This window comes from Bos javanicus, chromosome 3 (genome assembly GCF_032452875.1).
Source record: "Bos javanicus breed banteng chromosome 3, ARS-OSU_banteng_1.0, whole genome shotgun sequence".
Lineage (NCBI taxonomy): Eukaryota > Metazoa > Chordata > Mammalia > Artiodactyla > Bovidae > Bos > Bos javanicus.
Genome location: NC_083870.1, coordinates 18,937,284 through 18,957,897, shown reverse-complemented (window position 1 = coordinate 18,957,897; position 20,614 = coordinate 18,937,284). Strand labels below are relative to the sequence as shown.

General features: G+C 41.3%; 1 protein-coding gene and 1 long non-coding RNA gene across 2 annotated transcripts in view; one reads left to right on the top strand and one right to left on the bottom strand.

Moving 5' to 3' along the window:
- The window catches only part of THEM4 (thioesterase superfamily member 4), a 49,346-nt gene extending 48,101 nt beyond the window's left edge, over positions 1–1,245 (bottom strand). Inside the window, exon 1 of the mRNA XM_061406459.1 lies at positions 1,049–1,245. Within this exon, the coding sequence (XP_061262443.1) occupies positions 1,049–1,147 (99 nt within the window). The 5' untranslated portion in view covers positions 1,148–1,245. The remainder of the gene's footprint in view (positions 1–1,048) is intronic.
- Positions 1,246–1,293: 48 nt separating this feature from the next.
- Positions 1,294–19,513, top strand: LOC133241228 (uncharacterized). The gene is made up of 2 exons (XR_009734559.1): positions 1,294–1,521; positions 17,646–19,513. It is a non-coding gene; the product is annotated as an uncharacterized LOC133241228 (long non-coding RNA).
- Positions 19,514–20,614: the final 1,101 nt, after the last annotated feature.

The following is a 20,614-nucleotide window of genomic DNA, read 5'->3' as shown; positions in this document are numbered from 1 at the left end:
GTGAGAGTACTAAGGGTACGTAGAGGAGGAAACAGTTCTCCAACAGGCCAGAGTTATTTAGGGCATCCCTGGTGGCCCAGGGGTAAAGAAGCCAATGCAGGAGATGCAGGCGACATCCCTGGATCAGGAAGATCTGGAGAAGGAAATGGCAACTCACTCCAGTATTCTTGCCTGGGAAACCCCATGGCCAGAGGAGCCTGGCGGGCTACAGTCCATGGGGTCACAAGAGTCAGACAGGACTTAGCGACTTCACAACAACAATATTTAATACTAACGCCAGACACTGCTGTTACATACTTGCCTTATCTCATGTAAATCTTGTAACAAGTATTAAACTTGAGGAAACTGATCCTCCTGAGGGTATAAGGTAATGGTTATTTGCCAGACTGCTTAGGTTCAGATTCCAACTCTACCACGTGTTTTCTTAAGCACGTGACCTTGCTTAAGTCATAACCCTTCTTTATTAGTAGTAGTGGTATACTTTGACTTGCAGATGCGATTCAAGCATCCTGCACACTGCCTCAAAACCGTGTCACCCTTCTGTCCAGTTTCTTATGGATTGACTCTCAAGACTGAAGGATCCGGTGACCTTGTTAATACTGATACCTTTTGGAGCTAATGTTAGCTTTCATTCTGAGGTCAGTTGGCTGAGGAAAGGGATAAACAGCTGAACATTACCCCTTATCCGGAGAAGGCAATGGCAACCCACTCCAGTACTCTTGCCTGGAAAATCCCATGGATGGAGGAGCCTGGTAGGCTGCAGTCCATGAGGTCGCTAAGAGTTGGGCACGACTGAGCGACTTCACTTTCACTTTTCACTTTTCATGCATTGGAGAAGGATATGGCAACCCACTCCAGTGTTCTTGCCTGGAGAATCCCAGGGATAGAGGAGCCTAGTGGGCTGCTGTCTATGGGGTCACACAGAGTCGGACACGACTGAAGCGACTTAGCACCAGTAGCAGCAGCATACCCCTTTATCACAGGCTAGTTCCTGACGAAAAAGTCCTGCCTTTCTGCCCATTTTCGCTGCCCGGCTACCTGGACTCACCCGCGCGGGTTGCAGATCCATCGATAGCCGGGGCGCGCCTTCCGGCCAGCCGCGCAGAGCCCAGATCGAGCGAAGTCCTGCGGTGCAGCTCCTCAGCATGGCTCCCAGAAGTAAGGGAGCTGGCTCGCACCAGCTGAGGTAAAAGCAGACTCACACACGCAGCTACCCACCCGCCTGCTCTTCCTCTTTAACTGAGGCGCAGTGAGGGCGGGGCCTGGCGCGCCGGTGGGAGGTGACACGTGTCTCGGAGAGGCAGTGGGAGGGAGGGGCTTGAAGGCAAGCGCAGTGTCGGTTAAGGCCTTTAGTTGTCCTCCCGCGCCTGAACCTTTTCTGGGGAAACTTTTAAGACTTGTGAAGGCCACTGGACCGAGGGGAGAGCGGCAACAGCGGCCGCGCGGCCTGGGGAGGGCGAGGAAGCCAGAAGTGCGGGTCCGCGACTATGGCTCAGCCCCCCAGCCCCGGCACCTAAGCTGGTGAGGATTCGCTGGTCTTTTCCCCATCTCTTGCTGCTGCTGCGGCTGCTGCTAAGTCACTTCAGTCGTGTCCGACTCTTTGCCACCCCATGGACTGTACCTTATCATGCTCCTCCGTCCATGGGATTTTCCAGCAAGAGTACTGAAGTGGGGTGCCATTTCCTTTTCCAGAGGATCTTCCTGACCCAGGAATCGAACCCGGGTCTCTCCCGCATTGTAGGCAGACGCTTTACCATCTGAGCCACCGGGGAAAATTCTGTGCTGTTTCCTAGTAGTTCTCCTTCCCGCCGCTGGTGGCGCTAGTGGTAAAGAACCTGCCTGCCAATGCACGAAACGTAAGAGACGCAGGTTCCATGAAGGAGGGCTAGGCAACCCACTCCAGTATTCTTACCTGGAGAAAGAATCCCATGGACAGAGGAGCCTGGTGGGCGACAGTCCATGGGGGCGCAAAGAGTTGGACACGACTGAAGAGACTTAGCACTGCACTGCTGGCAGCTGACTTAAGCCCTCAGGCGGGTAGGAACGCACACAGAAGATTGTAGGAATAGAATATTTTTCTTGGAGACCACCCCCCCAAACACACACACACACACCCCCACACACACCCCTGCACACACATCTTTAAGGGAGTAGAACTATAAAAGTCTTTAAGTCTGACTTTTTCAAAAATAGAAATTGTAGCAACACCTGAAGGATGCAGTAATCTCTTAGCTCTGGAGACATAACTGAGCTCAAAGTCCAGTGCACCACCTAACACCGTGGGTGGGTTTGTGCTTAGTGACTCAGTCTTATCTCTGACTCTTTGTGACCCCTGAAGACTATAGCCTGCCAGGCCCCTCTGTCCATGAAATTTTCCAGGCAAGAATACTGGAGTGGGTTGCCATTTCCTCCTCCAGTGGATCTTCTTGACCAAGGAATCCTGCTGGGTCTCCTGTATACCCTGTATTACAGGTGGATTCTTTACCCGCTAAGCCAAGGGGGAAGCCCTGTAACACTATATACTTTTAAACTGTACCTGTCCTCTTATTTCTTCATTGTTGTATTAAAAAGAATATATCAAGTTTTACTTGTCACCAGGACCTTCTCTTTTAGTAGGAGTCACTTAAGTTAGAAGTTATTTGAGGTTACCTTGTATCCTGCTCACAAAGAAAATGACCCCAGGCTAGTAATGCGTTGAAATGGGGCTTGTACAGACTCTTTAAAATGGTAAGAATTTGGCTAGCCAATTCTTAAACACTTCCATTATTTAAAATGTAAGTTATATAAAATTACAGTTAATAAGTTGTATTTTAAAAATGAAGGTATTGTTACAACACCCCTGAGTCAGTCCCCAATAAAGGTTCTTCTGCCTGGTATCTTGGAGCCAGTAGGAGATCAAGTCTGGTTCAGAATCAAAGGAAATCAAAAAATGAAGAGATGTGAGCTCCAGCTCTAGAGTACTTGGGTCTTCCTCATAGGCCTTTGGCCTGGCTGCTTCATAGGGTTCTTGTCAGCAGGGAGGGGGTGGGTTCTTGGCAAGCACCTCCCCCCACTTTTGCGGCTCAAGCTTTCAGAAGGCAATGTGGGGAGGGGCAGCATACCTGCCCTGGGCCTGATAGCTATCTTGAATTGCAATATTGCTTGCAGTGCTTCTGAATGTGGTTCCTGGAGCTGAGGTGTGGGGGCACAGCCTTTTTGCACTAGGAACTCTGGTCTGAAGGGCCTGGTGTAAAATCTCTGCACACGGGCACCCTGTGAGCAACTGAAACTAGACTAAGCACAAAGGAAAAGAAAAAGGTTAGATTTTATTTTCCTACCCAGATTTTATTTTCTGGGAATTGTCCGTGGGCTTCGCTGGTGACAGTATTAGATACTAAAAACTGTTTATGTTCTTGAAGTATATTTCATCACTGATTACAGTTTTAAGTGGAAGTTGACTGCCTTTTCATAGCCACAAGCAATTATAAGTGCTGTTCTAATTCTGGTGTATGAAACTTAAAAAAATATTTCTTTAGGAATATAATGAAATACCAACAATCGTTTAGCTCTGTAATAAATGATTAGTTCTTTTAGAATGTAAAAAACCTGCCTAATTATTTTTAATACATTTTGCTGTTGTATGTGCTCTTGAGGTTATCTCTGTCACATTTGTATGGTGGGAACACTAGGCACCCCTTCCAAACATTGCATTTGGTCACATCACAGTGGTAGCTTAAAACTGACTGACTGGGAGTATTCGTTCAGATACTGCAACTGAGGGCTTTCCTTTCTTACTTTATTAAATATTCACCAATATACCACAGTCTTAGTTTTAAGTCTTAAGGGTTACTAGAATTGCTCACCCCCAGAACATCCGTACACAAAGTTTTTCTGCCAACACAGCTCTGTAACTACTCACACAGTAAAGGTGGGACCGGAGGAATCATCAGGAGAGATTTATCAGAGATAAACAAACTTGGCTTTGGGTTTGGGTCTAAGTTCAGAGATCCTCAGTCTATTTTTTTGGTGAGCAATTAGTATTTTTATTTAAAATATCTTTATATAAAAATCAGATATTTTGCTTGATTGGGGCTTCTCAGGTGGCTCAGTGATAAAGAATCCACCTGCCAATGCAGGAGACTAGGGTTCAATCCCTGGGTTGTGAAGATCCCCTGAAGGAAATGGCAACCCACTCCAGTATTCTTGCCTGGGAAATTCCATGGTCAGAGGAGCCAGGTGGGCTACAGTCCATGGGGTCACAAAAGAGTTGGACATGACTGAGTGACTTAACAACAACAACAGTTTTCCAGGATTATGTGAACTTCTCCATCAGTTTGTCAGTAGGAAAGAATGCCCAGTATTTTAAATCCACAATATTAACTGGGGGTAAGGTATACCATTCTGAGACAGACGGAATTTGAGAAATAAAGCATGCAAGAATGACTCAAACTGAAGATGATTTGGCATAAGGGGTGGCTGTTGATGTTCTGTAATTTTAGCAGACTGCCTAAGTTGTCTCCTTTCCAATACAGTACTCCAGTTTCCTCAGGGCATGGATGGTGCCAAATTGTCCTGTTAATTGTAGTACTTCTTTTACTAACTCACACAAATTGCTTCGATACTTATTTGGCAGCAAGAGCCCAAAGTATCCTGTTGTCTTTCCACGTCGTGCGTGCAGATAGTGGCACATTATAAATCAAATCCATAAATCAAGATGACTTCTCTTAATAAATAAGAAGATAGTTTATACAGATAACTTAAAAGTGTATATATATATATATATATATATATATATATATTACATGTAGTTAGAATCCATCAAAACCCCTAAATAGACTCCAGCTCTGCTGAGATTGTAAAGTTACCAACAGCTCTCCTAGGTCAGTTATACTCAATATAACTTCTGCATATATCAGATAGCAGCAATGTATTTGGCCCAGTCACCCACACTGTGACCTAGAGCCTTGACCAGATATTTTTCCGAGGTATTCATGTTGACAACACATACGAAATATCTGGCCGAGTTTGGAGGGAGATGGGGAAGGTGACAATCTAGCAATAGAATTGGTAGCCTGTGGATATGGAAAAGTTTTTCTTTGGTGTTTGTGTGGCTTATATAAAGAATAAATTTTCTTCCTTGTTTTTGATAGAACTATAACAAAATAAGCCAACTGTATGAAACGTAATAGTATTTTCACCATTCTCCTTTAATATTGTAAACAGCTTTATTGAGGTTAAATGGGGACATATAATAAACCCCATGTATTTAAAGTATACAAGTTGGTAAATTTTGATACACATACACACCTATGAGGGCTTCCCAGGTGGCCCTAGTGGTAAAGAACCCACCTGCTGATGCAGGAGACATAAGAGACATGGGTTCAATCCCTGGTTGGGAAGATCCCTTGGAGGAGAGTATGGCAACCCACTTCAGTATTTTTGCCTAGGGAATCCTATGGACAGAGGAGCCTGGCAGGCTATGGTCCATAGGGTCACACAAGAGTCTGACATGACTGAAGAGACTTAACATGTATGAACACATACAGCTATGGAACCATCACTGCAATCAAGATAATGAACCTATCTCACACCCACAAGTTTCCTCCTCATGTCCTTTGTAAACTCTTCCTCCTACCCTCTAAGTGAACACCGATCTGCTGTCACTTTAGTTTGCATTTTCTCAAGTTTTAAATAGAATCATATAGTATATACTCTTTTTTTTGAGATTCATCCATGTTGTTGCTTGTATCAATAATTCATTCCTTTTTATTGATTAGTATTTCATTGTCTGGATGTACCACAATTTTCCCATTCACTTGTCAATGACCATTTAGGTAGTTTCCAGTGTTTCTCTATTTCAAATAAAACTGCTCTGAGCACAAGTCTTTATATGAATAAATGCATTCTTTTCTCAATTCAGTTGTCCTTGCTCCTGGATCAAAAAATTGATTTTTTTTTTTTTTCCACACCAGAAGACTTATGGAATCTTAGTTCCCTGACCAGGGATTATACCCTTGCCCTCTACAGTAAACGCATGGAATGCTAACCAGTGGACTGCCAGGGAATTCTTTGGTTATCCACTTTTGTGTATTGGTCTGGATTCTCTATTCTGTACCTTTGATCTAGTTATCTTTCTTAACACTAGCATCATACCGTCTTGATTCCTGAAGTGTTGTGACTAGTCTTGAAATTATTTTCAACTTTGTTCTTTATCAATGTTGTTTTGGCTATTCTAGATATTTTGCATTTCCATATAAATTTTAGAATCATTGTGTCAATATCTACGAAAAACCTCTGGGGTTTTGAATTGATATCTTAGCAAATTGAGTCTTCTTATGAACAAATTATATCTTTAAACAAGTTTTCTTATGAACAAGTTATTTTTCTTCATTTATTTAAATCTTCTGTAATTTCCCTCAGCTGCAATTTGTAGTGCAGGTTTTATACATCTTTTTTCATATTTATCTTTAGGAAGTTTATATATATTGATGCTATTAAGAACATTTAAAATTTCAATCCCTGATTGTTCATTGCTTGTATAGAGAAATACACTTACTTTTTAATATATTGATCTTATATCTGTAAACTTTAAATTCATTTACTAGTTCTAGTAAGTTTTTAATAGATTCCTTAGATTTTTTTTACAAATATGATCATGTTATCTGAGTTTTACTTCATCTTTTACTATCTGGACAGCTCTATTTTTTTTTTTTCTTTATTGCACTGTCTAGGACTTCCACTACAATGTTGAATAGTAGTGATGAAAGCAGATATGCTTGTCTTGTTGCTGATCTTAGGGGGAAAGCATTCAGTCTTTAACCATTAAAGATGATGTTAGCTATGTGTTTGTTGTAGATGCTTATTAACATAAGGAGAAATCCTACCTAAAGTTCCTCATGTGCGGGGTTTTTATTAGGAATGGATGTTGGATTTAATCAAATGCTTTTTCTGCATCTATTAAGATGATCGTGTGTTTTTTCTTTCTAAATTTGTTTATTATTGTGAATTAATTAATTTTTGTCTGCGTTGGGTCTTTGTTGTGGTATGTGCGAGTTTCTCATCTCAGTGGCTTCTCTTGTTGCAGAACACAGGCTTTTGGCACTTGGGCTTCAGCAGTTGCAGCGTGGAGGCCTTAGAGTGCACAGGCTTCAGTAGTTGTGGCAAGGGGGCTTAGTTGCCCCATGGCATGTGAGATCTTCCCAGACTAGGGATCCAGGGATGGAACCTGTGTCTCTGCATTGGCAGGGGCATTCTTAGCTACTGGACCACCAGGGAAGTCTACCCTGATTGATTTTTGAATGTAAAACTAACCTTGTTTTCTTGTAGTATCTTTTTCTAGATGTGATATTAGAATGATGCTGGCTTTATAGAATGAGTTGGAAAGTATTACCCTTTCCAATTTTCTGAAAGAGCTTGTGTAGAATTGGCTTTTTTTTTTCAAAAATGTTGGGTATAATTCACTAGTGAAGCCTCCTGGGCATGGAGTTTACTTTGTGGGAGGGTTTTCAACTATACATTCAGTTTCTTTGATAGATGCAGGACCATTCCTACTGTAAGAGCCTTACAATAGTGTTGTTTCTTCTCTCATGACATTTATGCTCTTTTTATCACACATTCTACATTTTAAAGTATTAAAAACCCTCACATTACATTGCTACTATTTTGTTTAGGCAGCCATTTGTCTTTCAAAGAATTTAAATAGTAAGGAAAAAATCTTATTCATTTACCCATGTAGTTGTCATTTCCAGGGTTGTTCATTCATTTGTGAAGATCCAGCTTGAGTACTTCCTTTATATTCTTGAACTATGTATCTATGTGTGTAGTGTGGGGGTCTTCTAGTGGGTTCTTTGGTAATGAATTCTTTCAGCTTTCATGTGTTTGAATATGTCTTTATTTTGCTGTTACTTTTGAAAAATTTTTGCTGAGTATACAATTCTGTACTGACAGTTTTCTTCCCCCTAGTATTTTTAAGGCACTGCTCTACTATATTCTCACTTGCATAATTTCTTAAAAAAAAAAAAAAAACTTTTAATTTTGTATTGGATAAAGAATCTGCCTGCCATTGCAGGAGACTCAGGAGTTGTGGGTTTGGTCCCTGGGTTGGGAAGATCCCCTGGAGAAGGAAATGGCAACCCACTCCAGAATTCTTGTTTGGAGAATCCCATGGACAGAGGAGCCTGGCAGGCTACAGTCCACGGAGTCACAAAGAGTTGGACATGATGAGCAAGCAGCACTCACATAGCTTATTAACAATGTTTTGATAGTTTCAGGTGGACATTGAAGGGACTCAGTCATACATATACATGTATACATTCTTCCCCAAACTCCCCTCCCATCCAGACGGCCACATAATATTGAGCATTGCTTGCATTATTCCCAGTGAGAGATCTGATATCATCCTTATTTTTGTCTATATATGAGATGTCTTTTTTCTCTGGATGCATCTAAGATTTTCTTCTTGTCTTAAAAAAAAAAATTGGTTATGATGTGCCTTGATGTATTTTTAGTATTTCTGGTATTTGGGGATTCATTGGGATTCTTAGATCTGTGGATTAATAGTTTTCATCAAATCTGGAAAATTTTTGGCTGTTATTGCTTCAGCTATATTTTCAGTTCTCTCCTCTATTCTCTTTCTTTTAAGGACTCCAAGTACTTAGATATTAGGCCATTTAACATGGTCTTACAGTTCACTGATGTATTTTTCTTTTTGAGTGTCATTAAAAATTCTCTTATCTCTGTTTCATTTTTGATAGTTTATATTGCTATACTTTCAAGTTAATGAATCTTTTCTTCTGAAATATGTAATCTGCTATTAAGTCCCATCCAGTGTATTTTTCATCTAAGAGATTGTAACTTTTATCTCTAAACATTTGATTTGGATCTTTTTTTTTATATCTTCCATATCTCTGCTTAACCTATTGAATTTATAGAATTTAGGTGTAATAACTTTTAATGTCATTTTATGCCACTTCTTATGTCTGTGTCAGTTCTGACTGGTTTTGATTGGCTGTTTTTTTCCTGTACCTCTGCATGCCTGGTAATCTTTGTTAAATGAGGAAGAATTGAATACCAGACATTGTGAATTTTACCCTGTCAAGTACCTCATTTTTGTATTCCTATAAAGCTTGAGCTTTGCTCTGGGATGCAGTTAATTTACTTGGAAACAGTACGATCCTTTTGAGTCTTGCTTTTGAGGTTTGTTAAGGAAGGACAAGGGAGAAGGCAATGGCACCGCACTCCAGTACTCTTGCCTGGAAAATCCCATGGACGGAGGACCTTGGTGGGCTGCAGTCCATGGGGTCGCTAAGAGTTGGACACGACTGAGCGACTTCACTTTCGCTTTTCACTTTCATGCATTGGAGAGGGAAATGGCAACCCACTCCAGTGTTCTTGCCTGGAGAATCCCAGGGACGGGGGAGCCTGGTGGGCTGCTATGGGGTCGCACAGAGTTGGACACGACTGAAGTGACTTTAGCAGCAGCAGCAGAATGGACAAGAGCAGTGCTGAGTCTACAGCAAGGTTTCTCGGCCTCAGCACTATTGACATTTTGGACCAAGTAATACTTTGTTGTCAGGGGGGCTGTCCTGGTCACTGCAAGATATTTAGTAGCATCCTTGGCTCTCCACTAAATGCTAGTAGCACCTTGCCCCTAGTCCTTACAAATCAAAAACGCCTCGAGATGTTATAGACATTGTTCCCTGGGGGAGTGGAGCACAATTTCCCCTCACTAAGAACCATTAGTCAAGGGCTAATTATTTCCCATTACTGAAGAAAGACTGTTGAATACTCTACCCCATGCCCTGTGAATCATGAGGTTTCCCAGTATCAGCTGTTGGGAACAGGCTGTCTTCCCAGCTTTCTGTGAGTGCTGAATGCTCTTTACTCTCATTCTCTCAATAGTTCTCTTCCCAGCATTTTTGGGATAGTTTCTTCACACAAAGGCACCAAACAATGCTCTGAATACCCTCCGCAGATCTCCAGAGTTCTTTCTCTGTACAGGTCTCTCCTCTCTAGCACTCTGTCCCGCAGACATTAGCCACCTTGAGTTCCCCGTAATCTCAGCTGCACTTCCTCAACTCAGGGACTCCAACAGCTTCCCCTGAGTTCCCTCCCCTGTGCAGGAGCCTGGGAGCCCTCTGAAGTTAATTGCACAGCTCTCTTTATTGCTTCCAGTCTCTCAGGGATCACTGTTCTTCACTGGCGGATCTCCAGTATCTTCAAAATTGTTGTTTCATATATTTTGTGTGGTGGTTGGTGGTGATTTTTGTAGGGAATGAGGTAGGGTCAGAGTTCTTTAAGGTAAAAAGGTAAATCCAGTTAACAAACTGCATCTTGGACCACAAACCAGTCCTTTAATTTTTAACTTAAAACTGGGTGCCTTATTTCCTGGTAAACTGTTTTTCTCCCTCTCTGGTTAACTTTTATATTACATAAAAACTGCAACTTAGACCTCTTTATAAAACAGAAGTCAGAATTAATGTGAATGTGTAAGCTATAGTGGACCTTAGATATTCTTGAAAGTTAAATTTTAAGACCTTCACAGATTTCCAAAATTTCCAATATCACCATTGAGGAGGAGCAGAATATGTGACTCCAAAATACACCACTTTGACATGTGAATTATTTTGAGTTGATAAGGCCCAACAGACTCTGAAAGAGCTGTTTACTTTCCCTTTAACTGCCTAAAAGAATTTAGATTGATGGCAGAAAAAGAGCTAATACCAAAGATAACTTTTTATCAGAGAGACTTAACTACATGGTATGGCAAGCAGTTGCTTACCATGCACTTGCTCTTCTCATCTTACTGTGAATTGTCTTCCTCCCTTTTGAAACCCCAGACCCTTCCCCCTTCTCCTTAGCTGAGGGTGGTGTATAAGCCTCAATTGCTTGAGTATTTTTGTGTTTCATATCTTTGGGGCTCCCTTATGCGTGAAATTTGTTTCTCTCCTGTTAATCTGCTTTATGTCAATTTAATTACTAGGTTAGCCAGAAAGGAAGAAGGGGAAAGTTTTTCACCTCTAAACCATGTATACCATCTCCTGCAAAATTTAATAAAGTAGGGAATTCCTGGTGGTTCAGTGGTTAGGACTTAGTATTCTCACTGCTGGGGGCCTAGAGTTTGATCCCTGGTTGGAGAACTAAGATCCCACAAACCTCATGGTGTGGCCAGAAAAAAAAAATTAATGAAGTATAATGGAAAATATTTAAGAGGTACCTTAATGAACCATGAACATACATGAATTTTTTTTATTATTATACTTATTATATAATGAGGCAAACAATAAGATGTATAACTATTTTAAAGTAGAATTCAAAGAGAAAATATATAAATGTATAATCAGATACACTAAAATGCATTTGTTACTACAAATATAAATTTGCAAGGCAATAATTGCAAATTACTACAAATATACAAGACAAGTGCAAACACACAAGACAAAGTTAATTTCCCTCATCAGCAGTTATTTGCATTGTTGTCCATTCTCTATGTGAACATACATGAATTTTGGGTTAGTCTCAAATTTATATTTCCTGGTTATAAATCTAGGAATCACCTTGGACTTCTTATTCCATACCACTATACCCCATGCACTTAGCAGATACTCTTCAGTTAATCTTGTAAGCCAGTTGTCTTCACATTTTTGTTTTTGCTAGAATAACCTTAAAATAATTTTGAAAAGTTGTTTATTGTCATACCTCTTAAAAGTGATATTAGATTTTTTTCTCATAAATAGTTGTAAGGTTTATAATTTTTTGTGTATTATATAATGAATATGTACTTTATATTTTTGTCAAAATCTTAGGGCTGCAGATTAAGCTCACTTAAGTTTTGGAAAATGTTTGCCATATGAACTAATTGGTAAAGTCAATCCTCATTGGAAAATCAGTCAGGGAAATCTATCTTTCTATTAGAAAAAGTCTGTAATTTTTCAACTCAAATAATGCTGTTAATATGTATCCTTTTAATGGATAGCCATTTCACATTTGAATTTTAAACTGAATTCTGAACCTGGCATTTATACATAGCCTAAGTGTGCTGTGCTTAGTCACTCAGTCATGTCCGACTCTTTGCCACCCCATGGACTGCAGCCCTCCAGGCTCCTTCTGTCCATGGGCATTATTCAGGCAAGAATACTGGAGTGGGTTGCCATGCCCTTCTCCAGGGGATTTTCCCGACTGAGGGATTGAACCCAGGTCTCCCACATTGCAGGCGGATTCTTTACCAACTGAGCCACAAGAGAAGCCCATATGTATCCTTGATGACAATAAAAATGCTGCCTTGTTTAATATTTCTTGCTGAATTTCTCTCTGATTTGCTATTATAGGACTCTTCCTCAGAAAGAATGTATTCTTGAATTGTTATTCCCAGGACAGTGCACCAAAGTGAGATGCTAGATGGGTGAGAGTGCATAGCAGGAGAAGGGTGACTGTGAGAGGGGAGGTTGGAGACAGACTGCAGGCTAATTTTCAGGTAGATGCAATCCATTTGCATTGTTACTATTTTGATACAGTATCTAGAATTGTGTGTGTGTGTTTTAATATTTGTTTATTTATTTTGGTTTCTTCTGGTCTTAGTTGAAGCACAAGGGCTCTTTTACAATGTAGATGCTTGGTTGCAGCATGTGGGATCTAGTTCCCTGACCAGGGATTGAACCCTGGGCCCCAGCTTTTGGAGTGTAGAATCTTAACCTGGAACTACCAGGAAAGTCCCTGTTGTGTGGTTCTTAAAGTGATTTTAATCACATGGGGGAAAGGGAGATTTCTACCTTGGGTGGCTGGGTAGAAGGTGGTATTATTTGTTCAGTTGCTAAATCAAGTCCGACTCTTTTTCGACCACACGGACTGTAGCCCATCAGGCTCCTCTGTCCATGGGATTTCCCAGGCAAGAATACTGGAGTGGGTTGCCATTTCCTTATCCAGGGTATCTTCCTGACCCAGGGATTGAACCCAAGTCTCCACGAATTCTTTACCTCTGAGCACCTGGGAAGCCCGGAAAGTGTTATTATTTCCCAACTATTGTTTTCTAGCTATTGAAAGGTTATTGCTGAGCCATGAAAGATACCAGGATTCTTGGCCTCTGGAAGAGAAAAATTCAATCCGGGGCCAGTGACGAGGCTTGATCACTCATAGCTATTGTGTAATAAAGTTTTATTAAAGTATAAAAGAAAGAAAGCTTCTGACGTAGACATCAGAAGGGGGCAGAAAGAGTGCCCCCCTGCTAGTCTTTAGCTGGATGTTATATAGCTACTCAGTTCAGTTACTCAGTCGTGTTTGACTCTTTGTGATCCCATAAGCCGCAACACGCCAGGCCTCCCTGTCCATCAACTTCCGGAGCTTACCTAAGCCCATGTCCATTGAGTCGGTGATGCCATCCAACCATCTCATCCTCTGTCCTCCCCTTCTCCTCCTGCCCTCAATCTTTCCCAGCATCAGGGTCTTTTCAAATGAGTCAGCTCTTCAAATCAGGTGACCAAAGTATTGCTGTTTCAGCTTCAACATCAGTCCTTCCAATGAACACCCAGGGCTGATCTCCTTTAGAACGGACTGGTTGGATCTCCTTGCAGTCCAAGGGACTCTCAAGAGTCTTCTCCAACACCACAGTTCAAAAGCATCAATTCTTCGGCCCTCAGCTTTCTTTATAGTCCAACTCTCACATCCATACATGACTACTGGAAAAACCATAGCCTTGACTAGATGGACCTTTGTTGACAAAGTAATATCTCTGCTTTTCAATACGCTATCTAGGTTGGTCATAACTTTTCTTCCAAGGAGTAAGTGTCTTTTAATTTCATGGCCGCAATCACCATCCGCAGTGATTTTGGAGCCCCCCAAAATAAAGTCAGCCACTGTTTCCACTGTTTTCCCATCTATTTGCCATGAAGTGATGGGACCGGATGCCATGATCTTCGTTTTCTGAATGTTGAGCTGTAAGCCAACTTTTTCACTCTCCTCTTTCACTTTCATCAAGAGGCTCTTTAGTTCTTTTTCATAAGGGTGGTGTCATCTGCATGTCTGAGGTTATTGATATTTCTCCTGGCAATCTTGATTCCAGCTTGTGCTTCTTCCAGCCCAGCGTTTCTCATGATGTACTCTGCATATAAGTTAAATAAGCAGGGTGACAATATACAGCCTTGATGTACTCCTTTTCCTATTTGGAACCAGTCTGTTGTTCCATGTCCAGTTCTAACTGTTGCTTCTTGACCTGCATATAGATTTCTCAGAAGGTAGGTCAGGTGATCTGGTATTCCCATCTCTTTCAGAATTTTCCACAGTTTTTTTGTGATCCACACAGTCAAAGGCTTTGGCTACTAGCAGTCTGCTAATTAGAGAAAGGAAATTTCTCGAAATTCAGAGTGGCACCGGTCCCTTCACCCACAGCATGGATTTTGAGATAACATCGACACAAGGTGAATCATCCTGGGCCATAAAACGATTAACGTGAATCGTGAAGAAAGGCAGGTTTCCAAGCAAATATATGGTTTCATTAACATAGGAAAGCAACTGTATGTGTAAAACATACTGGTTTGTCAAGTTGGTTCTGAGTCTTAGGCGGAACCAACTTGAAGACAGAGTCCAGGGTAAATACATAGTTGATTAACATAGCTTAATGAAAAACATTTCCGTAAGAAAAACGCATTGGTTAGCTCAAGGTTTGAGAAAAGTTAAGTTCAGGTGGAACCAGGTGTTGTCATGGCAACACAGAATTTTAAGAGAAACCTCCTCTTAATTTTGTATCGAGAAGGGAAAAAAATCTGACACTTGTAGTTTGTTTCCTCCAGCCGCTTAAGAGAGAGAAAATCGTCTGACACTTGCAGCCTATTTCCTCCATTTGGAGACTCCTAGCCTTCCTTCCTGTTACCCTCTCAATATCCAGGTCTCCTTTCGTTTCTGGGAACATCCCAGGCTCTGTCCTGCCTCAGGGCCTTCTTGGATGTGTTCCTCAGCTGACGGTGCTTTTTCACCCCGTTCACTACCTAGCCAACTCCAACTAATCCTTTGCTGGCTAAATAGTTGTCTCTTTCTTTCTTTCTTTTAAAGGTTTTTTTGATGTGGACCATTTTTAAAGTCTTTATTGAATTTGTTACAGTATTGCTTCTGTTTTATGTTTTGGTTTTTTTGTCTTCAAGGCATGTGGGATCTTGGCTCCCTGACCAGGGGTCGAACCCTCACTTCCTGCATTGGAAGCCGAAGCCTCAACCCCTGGAGCACCAGGGAGGTCCCTAACTGTTGCTTTCTTAGTGAGGCTTTCCCTGACTAAAGTGCTTACTGTGTGTTAGACACTGTGCTAAATGCTTTACGTACAACGCCTTACTTAATCTGAATGTGGTCCTCATTAAGTTCTCCCATAATAGCTGGAACTTTAAAGTACTTATTATAGTTTACAGGTAAATGTATATTTCTATGCCTCCTTCAAATGACTGTAAGCTTTCTCTGTGTCTCTTTGGCTCATCCCTGCATCCCTAGTGCCTAACTCAGTAATTAACCGATCTTGGGCACTCAGAAAATAGTTGCTGAATGAACAAATGAATGGGAAACATTTGGAAAGTAGGCTGGGGCTTTTTATTTTTCTCTCTCAACTCACTCTTTCTTTTCTCATCAATTGTCAATTTAAACACCTTATTCTGATGCTCCCAACTTATCTCCAGTGAGTTCTCTTTACTTAATCATCTGAATAATTGTGTGAAATAACCATTGTTATCTCTGTTTTATAGTTAGAACACCTGGAGAAAATTATATCTTCCAGTACTATCATCAAATGTAGGGTTTTGTGGATGTTATAATGCGTTCCTAAGACGGATTTACTATATCACTCTCATTACAGAGTGCTGGATCAGTCTTTTTCAACATGACTTGCATTGAATTCAGAGTTAAAGACTCCTGTAAAATTTGTTATGTAGACACCTGGATTGATCTAAGTATTAGATAAAGATTCTGGTAGTGAGTTGGGTCTATTGAACTGGATAAACAGCATTCTTTACAGAATTAAGATTTAAGAAAGTTTATTTTTGCCTTGGTATGCCATGAGTAATAAAAGGTACCATTTATAAATACTATACAAATTTTAAAGCACCCACATGTTACTAAAGAAACAAATCCACTTCTGTAGTTGTAGCTTTCCTATAGGCCACACTTTCTTTCCTGTTGTATAAAACCCTTTAGGATTAGATATTAACTCAAATGCCTTAAGAGTCTTGAAAAGCAAAGCTGCAAGAGATTAACATTCATACTGTCCTTGTGTGAGTTACTGAATCTCTGAGCAAGTGAAGTCTGAGTTAAGTCACGAGGGGCAGGAGTTGTCCCAGGAATGAGGCGGGAGAGGACATTGCAACTGCAGTGTGTCCAGGTGTCATCCTCCATGCCGGAGGACAGCACTGGGCCACTCACTCAAGGAACTGCTACCAGTTTCTGTGGGGTTGGGACAGGGAGGTAGAGAGAGATGAGGCTGCAGAAGCAGGCAGAGCCTTCAAGATCCTGAAGGACCATTACCACTCATACTATTAATAATATGCCAGGGGGTTACTCTGGGACTCTGGGCAGCAGGAGCCAAGGAGGACTGCTAGCAGAGCAGTGACATTGTTTAATTGACATTTCAGAAAGATCATGATGGAGACCATCAAAATTGTATTGGAATTGGGACTTCCCTTAGCAGTCCAGTGGTTGAGACTTCACCTTCTAATGTTGGTGGTGTGGGTTCGATCCTTGGTTGGTTGGGGATCTGGGGCCCCAGAGGCCTCACAGCCAAAAAAACAAAACATAAAACAGAAGCGATATGGTAACGAATTGAATAAAGACTTAAAAAATGGTCAAAAAATCTTTTAAAAAATTGCACTGAAATTAAGATACACTTGAGACTCTGTGGGGGTGGATAGGAGTAAAGGGATTTGGTAATGGATGAGGCCTGGGGCATGTGAGAGAGGAGGAATCTGGGTGTCACTTGGTTTCTGAGCTTGGATGGGGGATGGTGGAAGGTACTCTTCAAAGTGGGGAAAGGAGAAATGTTTGGGGGCAGAGAGAAGAAAGGTGAGCTCTGTTTTAGACATACCTGTGGAGATGTCCAGTGAGCAAATAAAAAAGCCAGGAATTTGAGAGAGCCCTGAAAATGCCCATTGATTTAATTACACAGAACATATTAGAGACCTCAACAAATGCTATTTAGATGAAGTGAGGCTGGAGGCTAGACTGGAGGGCGTGGAGGATGAGTAGAAAGTGAATATACATATGCATGAAAGTTGCTCAGCTGTGTCTGACTCTTTGCAACTTGTGGACTGTAACCCGTCAGGCTCCTCTGTCCATGGAATTCTCCAGGCCAGAATACTCAAGTGAGTAGCTGTTCCCTTCTCCAGGGGATCTTCCCAACCCAGGAATCGAACCCAGGTCTCTCATACTGGAGGTGGATTCTTTACCAACTGAGCCACCAGGGAAACCCTGTGAATAGATGCGTACAATCAGGAACAAACTGTTCTTCAGACAGCTTGCCCTGAGGAAGGGAGAGGGCAGCAGCTAGGGGGTGAAGAATTGTTTTTAAAAATAAGGATCTTTCTTTTTTTGGCACTTTTTTTTTTTTTTGATACAGAGACAATATCAACTGTACATGCTAAGAAAATTTAACAATACAGAAATTATAAAAATAAAAGTAAAAACTTGTCTGCCTATTTTTTGACCAGACTCTTGAGCTGTGGGCCTGGCACCTACCATTAAGCACTCTCCACGTCTGGCTAATCCAACCAGTCCATCTTAAAGGAAATCAGTCCTGAATATTCACTGGAAGGAGTGATGCTGAAGCTGAAACTCCAATACTTTGCCCACCTGATGCGAAGAACTGACTCATTTGAAAAGACCCTGATGCTGCAAAAGATTGAAGTCAGGAAGAGAAGGGGACGACAGAGGATGAGATGGCTGGATGGCATCACTGACTCAGTGGACTGAATGGACTCTGGGAGTTGGTGATGGACAGGGAGGATTGGCGTCCCGCAGTCCACGGGGTCACAAAAAGTTGGACACGAGTGAGCGACTGAACTGAACTGAACTGAACTGAATTCTGGCCCATTTCTATTTAAACCTACTCAAGCCTCTTTCACCCAATATTGAGCAATCAATAATGATAGTAGAAACCCTCATTCCTATAACACTATCCCATGGCTACCCCTTCTCTTTCTACCACAGCCAAACTTCCCAAGAGGAGAAACAAACACATTTTTCAACTCATTAAGTTCAGGCCCCAGGTACTCTTTGAATTGTCATTCACAGCTACTAAATTCAGTAGATACTTGTCAAGCCTTATCTTATTTAATCTCTTCATAGCAGTTAACAATATTGATTACTTTCCTTTAAACTTCCTTTTCTCTTGGTTTCCTCAACATTATCTTATCCAAGTTTAATTTCTATGTCTCTGGAAATTTTCCTCATTGTGCAATCATTTACTTTCTTTCTTTCTAAAACTTCTTGGCTGTGCCACGTGGCATGCAAGCTCTTAATTCCCTGGCCAGAGTTCAAACCTGCATCGTGTACAGTGGAAGCACAGTATCTTAACCACTGGACTGCCAGGAAAGTCCTTGGAGTAATTTACTTTCTTACTAAATTTTTGAACATCTGTCCTTTGCACTTTTTTCTTTTCATGTGGCACGATCGGGCAAACTTGATTACTCTTTAACTACACTGTAGTACAAAGGTTGGGTTCAAACAGACTCTGTCTTCTACTGGCTGTTTCGTATTTTCAAATAATGATCAATACTCCAATTTTCTGATACCAACTGGGTGTTCAATAATTTAATTCAATTAAAACTCCAACTGCTTGGAGTCAGCACACACCTTGGATTAAGGGCTTAATCTCCCAAGACTGCTCCCATTTCAGATACCGGCCGCAAATGGGGTGCCCAGTTTACTACCACTTCTGCCTGGCTGAATTATAAATTTAGAGAGTCTCATGCTCCCTCTCCCTGTACACCCTGCCACAATCCAGTAACTCACAAAACTCAGGACAGCATATACTTTCCATAACAATTTTATTATAAAGGATAGAACTCAGAGACAACCAAATGCAAGTCTGGGGTAGAGATGCGAGGGTGGAGAAGCGTTGGCCCAGAACTTCCACGCCCTCCCAGCCCATCAAGTTCACCAACTTGAACTCTCCCTCAAACCTTGTCAGAGTTTTTACTTGAGGTTTCATCATGTAGGCACAACCAATGAACTCATTTGTCACTGGTGATTGAACTCAACCTCCAATGCCTCTCCCTCCCTAGAGGTCAGGGGGTGGACTGAAAGTTCCAAACTCTAATCACATAGTTGGTTCCCCAATTCTAAAGATAATTTAGGGTCTCTACCCTGAGTAATACTCTTCACTAACCTCATTAGTATAAATTCAGGTATGGTTGAAAAGGGCTTGTTATGAATAACAAAAGATACTCCATCACTCAGGAAATTCCCTTTATGTCTGGGTATTAGACTCACTTAGGTCTTTTTCCATCTCTGGTTGTTTCTTCTGTCTCCTTTGAAAGTTCATCCCCTTTTATTAAACCTTTAAATGTTGGCAATATTTAAGATGTGCTTGGTTCAATCATTCATTCATGTATTGAGTCTACTCACTAAAGTGTTTATTAAACATCTACTATATATCAGGTTCTCTTCTGAAAGCTAGGCTTAAAGCAGTGAAAAAGATATACAAAAATATTTTAAAGTCTTTTATGGGTGTTATTAATATGATGCATTCCTCAGAAGATTCTGTTGTATGGTTCTCATTATAAAATGCTGGCTTGGTTTTTCTCAACATTGCTTTTGTTGAGTTCAAAATTAGAAGGTGATCAGAATTAAGGAAAAAGATAAAGCAGAAAAAGCTGATAGGGAGTACCAGAATGGGGATTGGGTTACAATTAAATAGGCTAGTCAGGGTAAAACCTCCCTAAAAAGATGATATTTTAACAAAGACTTGATGAAAATGAAGGAGCTAACCATTTAGGTATTTGGAAAGATGACAAATGCAAAGGCTGAGGCAGGAGTAGGCTCAGTTTTTCAAGGCGTCTAAGAGGCTAATGTGGCTACATCAAGGTTAGTGAAGTATATAGAAAGAGCTAGTGAAGGCTAGAAAGCTAAATTACAAAGAACTTTGTTGGTCATTGTAAGGACTTTGGCCTTTACACTGAGTGAGATGGGGCACCATTGGAAGGTTATGAGTAGAGCAGGGACATCACCTGACTTACATGAGCTAGCTTAACAGTATTACTTTTTCTGTTAGATAGAGAAGAGGCTGAAAGGGTGATTTTCTTCCCTCTGCCCCCAAGTCAATTTCTTTCCTTTCCCACTTTGGAAAGCAGTTTTCACCATCCAAACCCAGAAGCCTGGATGGTAGCAGACTCCTCCTTTTCTCCCATGCCTTACATCCAATCAGGTAGCAATAATCAGGGTGGCCAGTTAGGAAGTTATTGCAGTAGTCTAGATGAGGGCGATGTTGGCTTGGACCAGGGTGGGAGTGGTAGAGGTAGTTATTCCAGATGTAATTGCACGTAAAGGCAGTAGGGTCTGATGAATTACAAGTGGAGTATAAGAGAAAGAAAGAAGTCACGGTGATACCAAGGAATTTGGCCTGAGCAACTGGAAGTGTCGAATTGCCCACAGCTGAGATGGGGCAGACAGTAAGAGG